A 16222-nucleotide genomic window follows, 5' to 3' on the forward strand; every position below is an offset into this window, starting at 1 on the left:
TTATGCACATAAAATAACCAGAGAACATTTCAGGACTGTGTTGTGTGGTCTAGATGATAGGTGGTAGAGGAGACCAGAAGAAGGAGAGAGAAGGATGGAGTGACACAAAGAACATGGAACACAGGATTCTCTCTCCATCATCAAAAAATGGGCCATTGTAGACAAAAATAATAGCTTATGTTTACACCATGCTTTATGGTTCCAAAACATTTGACATGTACTACAACAGGCTATCCTTTCCCACTAAAACTGACTCATAGTGATAGCTGGGGTTGATATTTTTTTGAGGGGGGGAGAGTTTATACACACACCTTTATATATGTATGTGTATGGTTATATATTTTGTTGCTGAGTTGTTTTTTGTTTTTTGGTTTTTTGTTATAGTTTACTCTTTATGACTCCATTTGGGCTTTTCTTGGCAGAGATACTGGACAGTTTTGCCATTTCCTTCTCCAGCTCATTTTACAGATGAGAAAACTGAAACAAACAGGGTTAAGTGATTTGTGGAGAGTCACAGTTAGTACTTGTCTGAGGCTAGATTTGAACTTGGGAAGATGAATCTTCCTGACTCCAGACCCAATGTTTTATCTACTGTACCACCTGGCTGCCTCATGTGCATATACATAGACACAGACACAGACACACATGCACACACACATACACACATGCATGTATGTGTATATATAATATATGGTTATATCTGTGTGTATATATGTATGTGTATATATGTATGTGTATATATATATGTGGATGTGTATTTACAGATATACATATCTATATATTCATATCTCTGTACAGACACATATATATCTTTTCAAAGAGATTTTGTTTTCATAGATAACATATATTCAGCCCATTATGGTAGCTGTCACATTCTTATCTCAATTGAAAGACTTCAAGTTCAAGCTATATGACAATTGGTTGAAGGACCTGGATCTCTTAGTCTAGAGAAGGAAGATTTAGAGGGGATATGATGGCTCTTAAAGGCTCTCATATGAAAATGAGAGTTGATTTGCTCTACTTGATCTCTGAGGGTAGAAACCATAGTGATGAGCACGGGCTGCAAAGAGGCAACTTTAGGTAAGGCTTGATGTTGGGAAAACAAAACAGAAAACTTCCTGACAATTGGAGTCACTGAAAAGTGGGATGGGCTGCTTTGGAAAGAGGTGGGTTCTTTTCTTCTTATTAGAAATGTTCAAGCAAAGGCTGGTTGACCTCTTGTGGGATAAGTTGTATGGGGATATTTTTTCAGGATGGCTACTGAGCTCTCTGCCAGTGTTGACATTTCAATTTGATTGTTATAACAATGCTATAAGATAGCCTCAGGATAGGCATTATTCATTATCTCTGTTTGAACATATAAGGAAACTAAGTTTTGGAAAGTTAAGTGAATTGCTTTAAGTTTTGATGGTTATAGATGGTAGAGCCAAGGCTTGAATTCAGTTTGGTTTCAAGTTCAATGATCTGTCTTCTATAGTGCCCCATTTAATCAATAAATCTCATTGAACCTCAGTTTCCTTATTTGTTCCATGAATGATATGGATGAAATAGTCTCTAAGTTCATTTGTACCTCAAAAATTCTATGAGTTTCTGAGTTTGATCATATTTGGTCTTTAGTGAACAATTCCTGGAGAAGGTAGGTTTTGAATTGGTCTATATCCTTCATGCTACAGATAAGAAAACTGAGGTACAGAGATTAACTGCTTAGAGTGGCATCTCCAGAAGGGTATTGTGAGAGAAATCAGAAATGCTGATCAGTCTCTCCAGGATAATTGCTCAGAGGAGATGGACTAAGAACATAGATCAATGTGGATTCATCAATTCTCATTCAGTTACTGAATATGCATTTATTGACTGTCTTCTGGTTGCCTAGCCTAGTGCTTGGCACTGTGAGGGTTACAAGGGAATAAAAATTTCCTGCCCTTCAGGCTTACAATCTAATTGAGAATTTAAGACACACACACACTGGAAGCATTTATTATCATTACCAGGCAATGAGGGTGAATTTGAGGGATACAGAGTTATAACTGCTTCAAGAGTTCAGAGAACGGGAGATCACTGGAGATTGCAGAGTCCAGAAGGGTTTTATGGGAGAGGTGGGAATCAAGCTGGGCCATGAAGGACATGTAGGATTCTAATAAGTGGAAGGAAGTGGCGAGAGAAATGTATTCCTGGAAGAGGATTCAACAGTGGCTTTATCTTGTCTTGCGACTGCACATTGATTATCACCTTCTCCACCCAGGCTTCTTATTGGGAAGCAAACATGTTGCATCACAGGAAACTTGCATCAGTCCATAATGTGAAAGCACTTTGAAAAAGTAAAAAGTCTAATAAAAATATATGATGTTAGTATAATACCTGAGAAGACATGTGAAATGAATAAAGCCTTGTAGCCCAGAAGATTCTCAATTAAATCTTACTTCTGACAAAGCTGATGGAATGTGGACAACTTACTGAACTTCTCAGCACCCTCAGATAACTCTCTAAGGCAGTAAATTACAAATGAGTTATATTTTAGGTAACTTACAAATTAATTTCTACCTCTTTGCAGGAAAGGAGTTTCGTTTCAGGAAATCCATACAATGATGAATCACAGATGTAAGCATCTTTGTCTCTTTCACAAATCTCTCTATCTTATATGTCTCTCTCTCTCTCTCTCTCTCTCTCTCTCTCTCTCTCTCTCTCTCTCTGTCTATCTATCTATCTATCTATCTATCTATCTATCTATCTATCTATCTATCTATCTAATCCCTTACTATACAGATTAAAAAACTCAGGCATCAAGACTAGAGTTAAGTGATTTACTAGAGGGCAAAGTAAGTTAGAACAGTCTGAACTGGTCCTCTGATTCCAAGTTATCTGTTGTTATTTTTGCCACATTACATTGTCTATGTTTGGAAGAGACAACTTAGCAGCCAACATTTTAGGGAGACATAATTAGTCCAAAGCAAGGAAAGCGACATAAAAAATAATTTCCTGGAAGAGGCAGATAAGTGGCCAGAAGGGAGGGAGGAGAGGTCATGGCCAATTCATTGTGCTTCCTTTACCCTTTAGCCTGGGAAATGAAGCCACGGTAAGGGGCTCAGAACTCACAGATGGCAAGGCGGTACTGCAGACAGCTCCTGTCATTCCAGGTGCCATCCGTGTACATCTCTACACAAGGCTCCAATCCTTTACCTGCAGGCTCCCCTGGGTACCAGTTGGTATACTCCACTAGGCTTCCATTGAGGTAGTAGAATTCCCCTGGTGTCTTCCCTTCTGTCAGGCCTAGATAGGCATATGTGTTGTACTTCTTCACAAAGTTCATGATAGCAGAGTTCTCCTCTTCATTTCTTGGGGTGGCAATAGTGCCACCTGCCTTGGCACATATTTCATTGATCCCCTGGAAATTCATTGACTGACCATTTGTAGAAAAGACCTTCTTGCCCACATGCAACATGGTGCCTTGCAAGTTGAGAACTAAAAAAAAGAGGAAGTAAAGTCAAGTTCTCTTTGTCTTTGTGTAGCTTTCAATTCTCAGTTTATATGTAGAGAAAGATGAAGATAGGGATGGAAGGAGAGAAAGAGAAAAAAGGAAGGGGGTAAAAGGGAATGTGTACATGTGCTGAAGAAGACCATGCCATCAGAGAAATGATGACGTGACTTGCACTTGACTTTGTTTTTGAGTGAGGGAGGGCTGTGCAGGTCACCAGGCTCACTTCTCCTCCAGAGCCATCTGAATCCAGTGACCAGTTATTCATCAGGATGACTGGAGATGACCCAGGATGAGGCAATTGGGGTTAAGTGACTTGCCCAAGGTCACACAGCTAAAGGTTGTCAAGTGTCTGAGGTGAGATTTGAACTCAGGTCCTCCTGACTCTTGCACTGGTGCTCTATCCACTATACCACCTAACTGCCCCAAAAGGGAAAGTGTAGAGAAGAGAGAGCGGGAGGGGAGAAAAGATAGAAAGAAAGGGAGAGAAAGAGAGGGGAGGGGCGGGGGAAGAGTGACGAAGGGAGGAAGAGAGATTGAGATTCAAGGACCCTGAACCATTAGCTTCCCAGGGACTTGGCTCTCAGCCAGAACCTGAATAGAAAGGGGATACTTGTGGTGAGAGGGGTTGGAGATTGGGTGTATTATATGACCAGAAGCTATATGGCTGTACATTCTGGTCAGTAGCTTAGCCCTTGGCCAGTCTGAAGCTCAAGGTCCTTCTTGCACTCTGGTTAGTAGCCCTGTGTCCCTAAACTGCCACCACCATTTCTACCTTGGAAATTATGATCATATAAGAAGGAAAGGAAGGATCCTAGAGCCATGAATAACCCTAATTTTTTATCCCCCAGTTTTTTTATTCCCCCAGTTTTTATCTGTTTCCCTTCTCTGCCCATTTTCTCCCTACCCCAATTTTTCTTCCTCTCCTTTAGTCAGCTTCCTCACTCACACTATGACCCCAAGGATTGAGAGGATGAAGTAGACTCTCAGCTTCCTCCGCTGTAGGCCCCACAAAGGTCCATACCATAAGTCTTTCCCACTCTATGGGAAAGGAATTGTAGGAATTGTCCCCCTTACCTCCCATTGACTGCAGGATGTGATGTCTGAAGTCCTGAAGTACAGATTGTAACTCTTCATCTAAATAAGCAGGCAGCCCTGGGGAGGAGACAACACCAATTAGGAGTCACTATCAAGGCTGAGAGCCAGCTGAGCTCAGGAGGCACTGCACAGTGTTCATTCACGTTCTGCAAACTTGCTATCCCAAAGCACCAACTATAGATAGATAGATCATGTTACATTTAGGAAAACAAAAGAACTAGACTAGGAGTCAGAGAGCCTATAGTTTAACTCTGTCTCTGCTACTGTGTTGCCTTGGGCAACTCATTTATCCTTTTTAGGCCTTAGTTTTCTCCTTTGTAAAATGGGAGGTTGAGAAGATGATCTCCAAGATCTGATAAAAAACACCTTGTTGAGCATCTTGCTGAGTCAGGGATTCATTTAGATCACAGGACATGTTCTGCCATTTATTGACACAGGAATAGTGTTTCTCCCTTGCAGGTGCAGTCTAAAGAGTCACACAGGCTAGTCTTCTCCCTATTCCCTATTCATCAAGCAGGAATATTTTCCCCATCTTCTTTCCCTGTCCATATCCTGCCCATCCTTCAGGTACAGTACAAATCTTACCTCACTCAAGCCTTCCCTGACTGCCTTAGCCCACTCCTTCCTTATTCCCACCTCATAGTTGGTGTTTGTCTCTTCATTGTGAAATGTCTTAGATTTTTCTCTGTGTCTTGTCTCCTTGCTTAGGCTAAAAGCCCTTTGAGGGCACAACCCTAGTCTTCTTCCCTTTTATCCCCTGTATCATTTAACAGAAGACTTGTTGAGTTGAATGGAATTTGGGGGATGGAAAAATACATTGCAAAATCTCCCCAATACTAACTTTTAATGGAATTTCAGGCATTTTGTACCCCTGAATAGAAGTGTTTTATCAGACCTTGGAGTTCATCTTGTCTGCTTCCTCCCACTCCACGCATAGGAAAATTGAGGCATGGAGAGGTTAAATGATTTGCTCAAGGCTAAAAAGTAATAGACACAGAGTTTGAATATAGACTCTCTAACCCCTAATCTAGTTCTAACGTTCTATCTATAGTGGATGCTTTGGGATGGCAGGTCAGAGTGGTAGGAGTATGAATGGATCCATAATTCCATCTGAAGCCAGACTTCCTTGAATAGGCTGATGGGGAGAAAGGAGGCCAGTGACAGTGTTTTCAGGTAAGGAATTCATTTGAGATTTTGGCAAAGTGGGTGTGAACCCTTTGTCTTCTTTGGACCAGAATTAAAGCAAGGAAGAAAATATTTTTCTTGTTTTGAAATATATATATATATATGTAGATAGATAGATAGATATAGGATCTTTAATATTTAAAAATTCAAATCAGTGGTGTTTCTCTAGGCCAGATGAGGGATTGCCTTTAATACAGGGATGACCATATTATTTTCTAGAGCCAAGACTTCCCTTTTTTTCACCTTTAATCTCTACTAATGATTTCTTTCCCCCTGCCTACAAATCTCCTTTAGGCTAAAAACCCAAACCATACTATTCTAAAATGATTATTTCCTTGCTTCTTTACTTTAGCACCTCTCTGTCACCTTCATCTGGTAAAAAAGAAGTACAATTCAGAGTAGCTGTAATAGCTGGTACCCAAAGTTCTTTCATATGTGAATATAGCTGGCTGTGTATTTCAAATGACTGACTGGGGGACTTCAGAGAACAGAAAGCAGTAAAGGAAGTGTTGTCAGAACCTAAGCACTGGCCATTTCTGTGGCTAATGATAAGTATTATAGAAGGTGAGGGAGAAGAAGAATCTTGGGATGAAACTATGGTCTTCTCAGGGTAGGGTGGGCAGGACAGGAGAGGAAATGCCCCTTCAAAGTCTTCACCTTCTCAGTTCTCTGCCCTAGTTATAGCTCTGGGTGTCACTGGAGAACTGAGGAAGAGTGGGGGGAAGGAATATGCTCTTTCAAAGCTAGATTTCCCCTTTTTATACCCTGGAGCAGAAAAAGTGAAGATTGAACCAGGCACCTACTAGCACTTGGAGTGGAGGACTACTCCTTGTTTCATCACACAGTCATGCTCACCTGGAGGTCCTGTCTCACCCTTTTCACCTTTTTCACCTCGTTCACCCGCACTTCCAGGAGCCCCACTCAGCCCATCCTTTCCAGGGAGACCGGGCAAGCCTCCAGAGGGTCCCATGGGGCCTATAGAGAGAGAACCACAAGATTGGGTGAACACAGGAACTCATAGCAAGAAGACAGACAGCTTGACATGGGGCTTGGAAAAGTTCTATTATATAGTCAAATTCTTAACAATTTCCTCCACTTCTACAATTCTCTGCTTTGGTGAAACTTCAACCAAGTCTCAGAGGAAGATAGAAATGGATACTCCAGGGAGCCTGCAGGTAAAGGGCAGGAGCCTTGTGTGGAGATGTACAGAGATGGCACCTGGAATGACAAGAACTCTCTGTAGTACGCCACCTGTAAGTTCTGAGCCCCTCAGCAGGACTTCATTTCCCAGGCTAAAGGGTGAAGGAAGCACAGTTAATTGGTCATAACCTCAACTCCCCTCTCCTCCCCTCCCCCTTCCCCCGCCACTTGTCTGCCTCTTCCAGAAAATTCTTTTTTATGTCCCATTCCTTACTTTGAACTAATTATGTCTCCCTAAATTGTTGGCTGCTAAGCTGTTTCTCCCAAACATACACAATGTAGTGTGGATAAGGAGAGCCTTGACCAAAATACCCCACCTTTACCCATACTTCTCTCCCTATCTAAAATTTCTTTTTTATTCCTCTCCATCTAGTCATAGTTTATCCATCTTTTAAGCACCAGTCTCCCTAATGAAGTCTTTCCTTATTACTCCAACCTACAATGATCATGGCCTCTGTGACCCCCTATAGTGTTGTAGATAGCACACTTAGTTGAAATAAAATTAACTTTTCTTCATCCTCAAGCAAGCATGTTCTAGAACAGGAATTCTTAACTTTTTTGTGTTGTGTACACCTTAGGCAATCTGGAGAACCACTTTTCAGAGTAATACCTTTAAAAACAGTCATAATTAAAGGAAATGCTAAATTTTTAGTTAGAGGTTAATGAAAATAAAGATGTAATTTTTTTCCCCATCCAAGTTCAAAGACCCCCTGAAGTCTCTCAATGAAACCCTCAGGAGTCCATGGACCACAGGTTCAAACCTCCCTGTTCTAGGAGCAAGGACTAATGCAACCCTTTCCTCATCTACTCCTGATATAGGCTCATCCTTTACAATTAATCTCACCTGTGTCTCTGGAACCTTCCACTTTCTTCTATTTAGTCTGAGGGTTGTATCAGATCATAGGAGCTGGAAGGGACTTTCGAAGTCATCCAGTCGAACCCTTTCATTTTATACATGAGGAAACTGCCGTCCAAAGAGATTGTAACTTCCTCAGGGTCACACCAGTAGTAAGTGAGAGAGCTAGGATGTGAACCATGTCCTCTGACTCCAAATTTCATCCCACTTACTGTTATCCTGTCAGTAATCTAGTGTGTGTGTGTGTGTGTGTGTGTGTGTGTGTGTGGTAAGGCACTCCCCCCCCATCCCATAATTACGTCATTTCTCGTTAATCCAGTCCTTTTAGAGGAACAAAGCTCTTTCCTCCTACCAATTCTGTGAGGCAGGTAGACAGATGGTCCAAGTTTTACCCCCATGTTAGAGATGAAGAGACTAAACCTCAGAGAAATCAAGGGACTTTCTCATTAACCCATAATTAATAAATCCAAGAGTCAGGATTTAAACCCAGATTTCATGATTATGTCTAGTGCTCTTTACTACATCTACTATGTCTGTACCATATCTCTTACCAGCTCTCTCTCCAATAATATTTATGACATACTCAGGCAGGTGACAGGGAGCTTTTTTGGGTACCTGGTGGCCCAGGGTCTCCTTTGATACCATCACGACCATCTCTACCAGGCAAACCTGGAGCACCAGGGGTTCCTGGGATACCGGGACTTCCGGAACACAGGTCCATGCCACCCATGACCAGGGAAGGCACCAGAAGTGTCAGGGTCAGGACCAGTGAGAACAGGGTCATTGCTCCAGGTCCACCTGCAAAGGTCAATGGAAGTATTTGCTTAGCAGAATAGATCCTAATATAAAGAGGCTACCATCCTTTTTGAAATTTTAACTTGCATTTTATGCCTCCATGCTAGCTAATCAGCTTGAGAGAGGCCCCTTTGCCCTTAGCCCCCATGACCTCTCTAACTATCTTCACAAATGAATTGTACACCCCTTGAAGACTGGACAGGTTGGTCACTTGAGAAGGTGACAGTATCCCTTTCTACAGATTTTCTTACTAATCAGATGCTGCCTTCAGTTTCACCATTAAAGCTTTATTCTTTAAGTACCATACTTAGATCCCTAGGAAGCAGCAGAAAGAATACTGGGCAGTAAGGAGACCTGAATTCTGGTCCCAGCTCGTTTACTAACTTGTTCTATGATTTTGGACATTATATGTTTTTTGGCCTCAGTTTCCTCAGCTGTAAAATTAAGATCCAATATTTAGTGCTGGAACTCATCTAGTCCAGCCCTCTCATTTTATAGATGAAGAAACTGAGGTCCTAAGAAGTTGACATTTGTCCAAGGTCATAGAGGTAATAAATATCAGAGGCAGCATTAAAAACGAGTCCTCTGACTTCTAAGTCACTGCTTTGCCCACTGTGCTCTGTTGCCTTTGTACCCAAAGAAAAATAATATCACTTCCATAGAGGTGCATAGGGTTTAGAGCTGGAACAGTCTTATATCTTATCCAACCTAAACCCCCTCATTTTGAACTGAAAACAGCAGATGAGGAAACTGGGATGTAAAAATCCCCTATACCTGTAGGGGGCTGTAAAGAATATTAAATGCTTTGGGAAGATAGAGAGAGAAAAGAGTTTGTATCAATCACCATTAGATTATAAACTGGGCTGCCAGGAATAAAGGAATCATAAAATTTTAGATCTAGGAGGGGCTCATTATCCCTGCTTTAGAGTTGAAGAAACTGAGACACAGAAACATTAAAATCCCATTGACACCGTCATCTATCAGAAAGTTGGCCAAATCAATGAATTGCTGCTTAAAACGTTGAGTTCCTGGGCAATACTTTCTTGAAACTAACTTCACCATTGAGACAGTTCCCATTCCTTCTCCCCAAACTCCTTAATTTTCCTCATTATTTATGCTAAATGTATAGGCAAATGATTGGGAGAATTCTACTTTTGGTAACTTTTTGGTTATGAGGTCTATAGGGAGATGTGGGTAAGTATTGGGAAAGAAAAAAATTCATGTAGATTAAGTTTTTCCTTGCTATTGTATTTCTGAAGCTCCATTTTACCTACCTGTCTCCTTTTCTCACTGAGTACCTTGCCTGTGAATTTCCTGAATGCTACCCAGGGCTCCCCACTTCAGCATCCCATGTGCAGGTTTTTCCACTGCATCTGTTATTCAGAACTTACCTTGGATGCTTTTTCTTGTGCAGGAACTTTTCTCAGTGTTCAGCCACAATGAAAGGGTCCTGATGGGCGTTAGTTTTATAGTTGGTAATAGCTCAATATGTTGGCTCTCCAGAAGACTTTGAACAATACCTTTCCTTGGTCCCAAAAGGAATGACTATCTAATGGTGGAAATTTCAGGTATTGTGACAGACAAGTGTGGAGATGTTATACAAGGAAGCCTTTCTGCTTTCCCCTATATCCCACCATACTCCTCCTTCCCACCTTTCCATTTGCCCTCATCCCCGTATCCCTTAGCCAACTCAGAGGGGGAAGGGATAAATGCCCTGGATATAGAGAAATTCAGAAATATTTCAGAGTTTAAGTAACTGACACTTACCCTTCTTCTTCCAGGGAGTGTCAGAAAGGAGAAGCTAGTGGTCCCATTTATACTGTTTGTAATGCAGCATATTTATATCCTGTACCTGAAGGAAAAATCTGGTCACAAGGGTTTCCAGAAAGTGTTAGGGAGAGGGGAAGGAAAAAAAAAAACTTTTGTTTACACATTTAATATCTTCCCTTGAACATTCAAGTGAGTTGAAGGGGAAGGGTACTTGGAACTTCTCTTCTGGGTCATGAGTAAGAGGACCTTGGTTAATAGGATATGGGGAACCCCTACAGGTGAAAGAGCAAAGAGTTTCTGATTCAGAAAATTTCAGAAATTCTGAAGGACAGATAGGCGATTTTGTAGCACTGTTTAACAAATCCACCAATTCCTTAGAGTTACATTGCTTTGTCCCTCCCAGTCTCTTCTTCTTAATTAAAATAATCTTGTTTCTCTTGGTAGCCTCACATTTGAAATTATTCTGTTAATTAGACCTGAGTCTCTGACATGAAAAACCTGAGTATAATTTTTTGGGGGAGTCTTTCATAAAATTTCTCTGGCTCATGCCCCTACTCAGGAAAAAAGCTGAGGATGTCATTATCTGAATCATTCTTCTCTTTCTGAAAGGACCCTCAGTTTCCCACAAGCACTCAGGTTAATCCTACAACTACCATAGTGCAGGATTAATTTAACCCAACCTGAAAATGTAGAAAGGGTTTTTCACTAAGCCTTCCTTCCCTCAGGAAAACTCTCCTCACCATTCTAGAGAGCATCAAGCAACTCTTTCTCAACACTTTCTCATGTGACCCCCAGGTCACATGATTTGTGGGACCAGAAAAGGGACATGTCTATGTTGCTCTTTTTCAATGGGGTTCTTTGCTTCATCATTTTTTTGGTGCATGTGATTTCTTGAAGTTCCAATTTCTCTAGTACTAACAAGGGCAAAGTATACCAGTTCTATCACTTTCTCTACTGGCTCCTTGCCATTTCATCGTGTCTAGCTGGCATTGATTGCTTCTGTGTATGAGATTCTCTTTAAGATCCAATTTCTGAGTGCCACTGTGTATCTCTGTCTCTTGCCCCAAAAGGTCCACATGCTCCCACTTATGTATGGATGCAGATTTTTTTTGAGTTCCCCGTGAATGAGAGGGAGGGATTTTCTCAGAGTGTGTATGGAAAAGAGGAGGTTACTTATATGCCTATTGTAAGACAATCTGTAGACCTGGTTCTTAACCTCATTCTCTTTCCACTGGCTCACATTGCTTTCATACCCATTTGTAGTTGTATGGAAGGTTTTGTTCATTTGAGATCCTTCCATTTCTGCATAGCAACCATTCAAGGAATATCTGAACACAAAAACAGCTGTGACCCAGAAAAAAATTGTGTATAAATGTTTTTTTCTATTTTCAATAAAATGAATCCAATTTTAAACATATCAGGGGACCTCATTAACAATCACATAACAAGAAAGTTTTGTCGATTGAAAAAACCCACCACATCCCTTATTTAATGAATCTGTTCTTTCCATTTGGATTTTGCTCTGTCCAGGTCATTTTTGGCATCCTTTTAAAGACTGGAGCCTATCTACATCAGACCATACTGTGCAATTAGGGATGAATTATAAAAGCTACATTCCTAATAATCAGATTCTGAGGAGAGCTGCTCCTTTGGCGACTGTTAAGGCATGGTTGCACTCTAATCCTGTGGAACATTGTTTCTGTCTCTGACGAGTGAACAAAAAACAGAGCGGTCATGGTTGCCCAAAGTCCATAGACAAATGCATACAAATAAGACAATAATATTGTGGGGACTTTTTTGGGAGGAGGGGTATTTTCAAGTTATTTTATTTGTGCATATATGTATATGTATGTTCAACAATTTTTCCCCTTTCATTTTTTCCCTAGCATTTAGTACAGTTCTTGATACATAGTAGGTGCTTATTAAATTTTTGTTGGTTTGAACAACTTGACTATAGGCAGTTGTGACTGCTGGGTTAGTTTTGTAAATTCAATTCAACAGGTATTTAGTCACCATTGCTATGTACCAGTACTGTGTAACATGCTAGAGATATAAAGGAAAACTCCTTTCTCTCAAGGAGTTTGTGTTCTTTTGGAAGAAGAAAATACATAAGTAAATACAAAGTTATTTCAGAAATAGCAGATAGGGCGAGCACTAAGATTGGGGATCAAGACAGGAAAAGCCTAAATGATGCACTTGAGCTCAGTCTTAAAAGAAGCTTGAGATTCTAAGAGGTGGAAGTGAGGTGGGAAGATATGAGCAACAGCTTGTACAAAGACATGGGGCAGGAAATGAATGCCATGTGGGGAGAACAGCAAATAGGACAGTTTGGCCATGACTCCTAAAGGGGGAAATGATATACACAAATAACCAACTTCATTCATATTTTTCCTAGCTCTTAAAAGGTTTACAAAGGACTTTCTTTAGAATCATTTTGTGAGATGGTAAGGATAAGTATTTTTTAATCCTGATTATATAGACGAAGAAATGGAGACCCAGAGAAATTAAATGCTATGCATGGAGATCATGGTGGAAAAGATACTCAAACTCAGGTTTCCTAACTCCCAATCCAGTGGTCCTTCCACTACCCCTTGAATATGGCATATACTGGCATAGTTATATGTTGAGTATGGTAAATGCAGTAAGAGAGAACAAAATGCTATGTGAGCTCAGAGGAAAGAAGGATTATTTTTGTCTGGGAGAGATAAGTAGATCAATGGGTTGATAGATTAATAGATTTATCAATAGATGGATGGATGGAAAAGTAAATTGATGGATAGATAAGTAAATAGAGAGGTAGCTAGATTGTTGGATGTATGGATTGATATAGATAGATAGACAAATAGGTGGATGGAAGGGTAGGTAGACAGAGATATAGATGGTAGGATACATAGATAAAAAAAAAAAAACCATTTATTAAGTGCTTACTATGTGGTAGAAACTGTGCTTAATGTTTGAGATATAAAAACCAGCAAGTAAGGTAGTCCCTACTTTTGAGGAACATACATTCTAATGGGAGAAGACAGCACATAAAGAGGATCTGAAAGGGGGTATACTTAGTGGCATGATGCAGAAATGGCCAAGAAGTCTCATTCAAGGCAAGAAAAGGTAAAAGCCCACCTATGAATGTATGGCAGCTTTGGGACCCTAGCAACTGGGTGAATCAGGAAAAGCTTCATCTGGAAGGTGGTGTTTAGGCTAAGTTGTGAAGGGAAGAAGTAGACGTGAGGAGGAAGGGCATTCCAGACATGGGATACAGCCAGAGAAAAGTCACAAAGATGGGAAATGGAGTGGTATGTGTGAAGAGCAAGAAGGCCAGTTTGACTGAACTATAGAATGTAGGGAAGGGAGTAACATAGAATGAAGGTAAAAAGTTAGGGGCCAGGTTATGGAAGGCTTATCAGAGGAGATTATATTTATGCTGGAGGCAACAGGGAACCAGCAGAATTTGTTGAATGAAGAAGTGACATGACTGTCCCATTTTTCTATTTCTAACGAATATCACTTTGGTAGTTGTATGGAGCCTGGATTGCAGAACAAAGAGACTCATTTAGATTCAGAGTCCAGATAAGAACAGAAGGGCACTTATAGGATGAGTAGTTGCTGGGGAAAAAACCCTGTAGGGCTGTTGACAGTACCTAAATTTAGCTGCTGTTATGAAACCATGTGTTATACAATAGTTTCTGTATGTCTTTCCTTTGCTCCACACGAAGGCACATGAAACAGGGCCAGGAAAATGGAAATCAGAAAAGTTTAATTTGACATCCTCTCCTTCCTCTTTCATCACTTTATCCCTCTCATGTCCTAACCCTTGTACTTATTTCTAGCATCCAGTACCTTCAGTCTTCCTTTTGGATGGCCTAGACCATGAATGTCTTCTCTTTGGCAGTGCCCCAGTCTTTCTCTCTTTCATACCTGCATCACAGAGTCAAAGAATATCAAAGTTTTAAGGAGCTTCAGAGGCCATTTTGTCTACTCCATACCTTAAAGTATGCCCCATTCCACCTAGTGAACACAGTTGTCATCTAATCTTTGCTAGAAGACTATATCCTTTATATTAGTGGGATGTAGGTATCCTCTATGTCTTAAGGCAATCTATTCCACTTTGGTTTCTCTAATTTCCTTCTATTTCATTTAATTCTGGCATCAAGGGTCAAACGGAACAGATTTAGTTCCTTTTCCACATGATCACTTTTGAAATGTTTGAAGTCAGCCCTCATGTTCCCTCTATTTCTTTCCCTTTCCAGGATGAACAGTTCCACTTCCTTTAGAAGCTCCTCATGGGACCTGAAACTTGAGGTCCTTCACCTTACCAATGCTCCTCCCAATGTTCTCCAAATTATCATTATCCTTTCCAAGATGTAGTTCACAGAATTGACTATATTACAAATATATTTTGATGAGGGCAGAGTATTAAGGGACCATCTAGAAGGGTACAATATTTTGGGGGGAATTTCAGGTCCCTTTTTGCCTTTATGACTCTGCATATTTATCTGCAGATATATTTATGACTCTGATATTTATCTGCAGATTTATAGATCATTTTTCAAACATTTCCCAATAAGATGCATGTCTAAAAGGATTTGACAAATGAATTTTTTACAATTTCCATACTTCAAAAGATCCAGGGTATGGGTAATCCACTGCTGTAGGGTATACTGTAACCTTCCATAACTTACTAGAATTGCTATGACCAAACTATAACTTGTAACTTGGTGGTGAACTCTTTGTTGAGAAGTCTCACCATATTTAGCTAGTTTGGCCTGGATTATGCATATGATCTCTTTCTGAGTCCATATCTGAAGCCTTTTAATATTGGTAAGATACACAAGAGCTTGAATTCCATTCTCAAAGACAACGAGAAGCCATGGTCACCTCCATGCCAAGATCAAACATTAGAATTGTATTATAGTGAAGAATATCAGGCCATATGACTCTTCCTAGGAAGGATGCACTGGGAGAATGTTCTCATGTAAAAGAACGAACTGTTAGTGACAGAATTTCCTGTAGTGTGATTGGTTGGACATGTTTTCTTGTCACAAACATCTTTCCTGGTGCACTACAGAGGAACAAGTGTGGGCGTTTACCAATTTGGTCAATGGACAAGACTTAATGCCACTCTGAACAAGTGTTCTGTACATAGGTGCTTACATTTCCTTGCAAAAGGAGGTCAAATGGAGGAAGCAGTTGAGTATCAATGTGGTTACTTAATGAAGGCCCTTCAGTTAGCAGCATTAGTGGATGGTTGGTTCATGATCAGTTAGTTGTGTACTATTTCATTGCTGACTGACTGATTCAAAAGCGGGGTTAGGAACGACTGGCCTTTCTTAGCTACACCCGCTGATTTAGGACAGAAAGGCCAAAGAAGCATGTCCTCTGCCCAGCAGTGAGCAAAGGATTGTAATCTGAGAGAGTATCTGGTCTAATCCTCTCATTTTATAGGTGAGGAAACTGAGGATCGGGGAGGGTGTCACAAAGGTAGTAAGTGTCAGAGATCAAACTTGAAATGAGGTCATGCAACTCCAAAGTCAGCGTTCTTTCCACTGTACCACAGCGTCTCCTAGAATACTTTGCCCAGAATATTGAATCAACGTTTGTTGATTGATTAGATAAGTGATTAAGGAAGATTTGTATGATAATAGTAGCTAACATACAGCAATTGAGTAAGTTCAGGCACTGTGCTTGGTACTTTAAAATTATTGTCTCATTTGATCCTCACAACAGCCCTGTGAAACTGAGAAGATAAACAGAGGAAGAAACTGAGGCAAACAGAGGTTAAGTGACTTGCCCAGGGTCACACAGCTAGTTAGTGTCTAAGATCAGATTGGAACTCAGGTTCTTCTGAC

The 16222-nt window shown here is 40.5% G+C and overlaps 1 protein-coding gene across 2 annotated transcripts; it reads right to left on the reverse strand.

Moving 5' to 3' along the window:
- Positions 1-1827: 1827 nt before the first annotated feature.
- On the reverse strand, positions 1828-10471 carry LOC140517090 (pulmonary surfactant-associated protein A-like). 2 transcript variants are annotated; one of them, XM_072627991.1, is made up of 6 exons: positions 10374-10471; positions 9998-10155; positions 8427-8609; positions 6611-6730; positions 4550-4627; positions 1828-3459 (listed from the first exon to the last, which is right to left on the reverse strand). In XM_072627991.1, the coding sequence occupies exons 3-6, from the start codon at positions 8593-8595 to the stop codon at positions 3083-3085; spliced, it is 744 nt and encodes a 247-aa protein (XP_072484092.1). In that variant the 5' UTR covers positions 8596-8609; positions 9998-10155; positions 10374-10471; the 3' UTR covers positions 1828-3082. The 2 variants fall into 2 exon arrangements, with proteins under 2 accessions (XP_072484092.1, XP_072484093.1); XM_072627992.1 differs by having other exon boundaries at positions 9998-10056; positions 10374-10419.
- Between the last annotated feature and the right edge of the window lie 5751 nt (positions 10472-16222).

The sequence above is a fragment of the Notamacropus eugenii genome, chromosome 1 (assembly GCF_028372415.1).
Source record: "Notamacropus eugenii isolate mMacEug1 chromosome 1, mMacEug1.pri_v2, whole genome shotgun sequence".
In the NCBI taxonomy this organism is placed as follows: Eukaryota; Metazoa; Chordata; class Mammalia; order Diprotodontia; family Macropodidae; genus Notamacropus; species Notamacropus eugenii.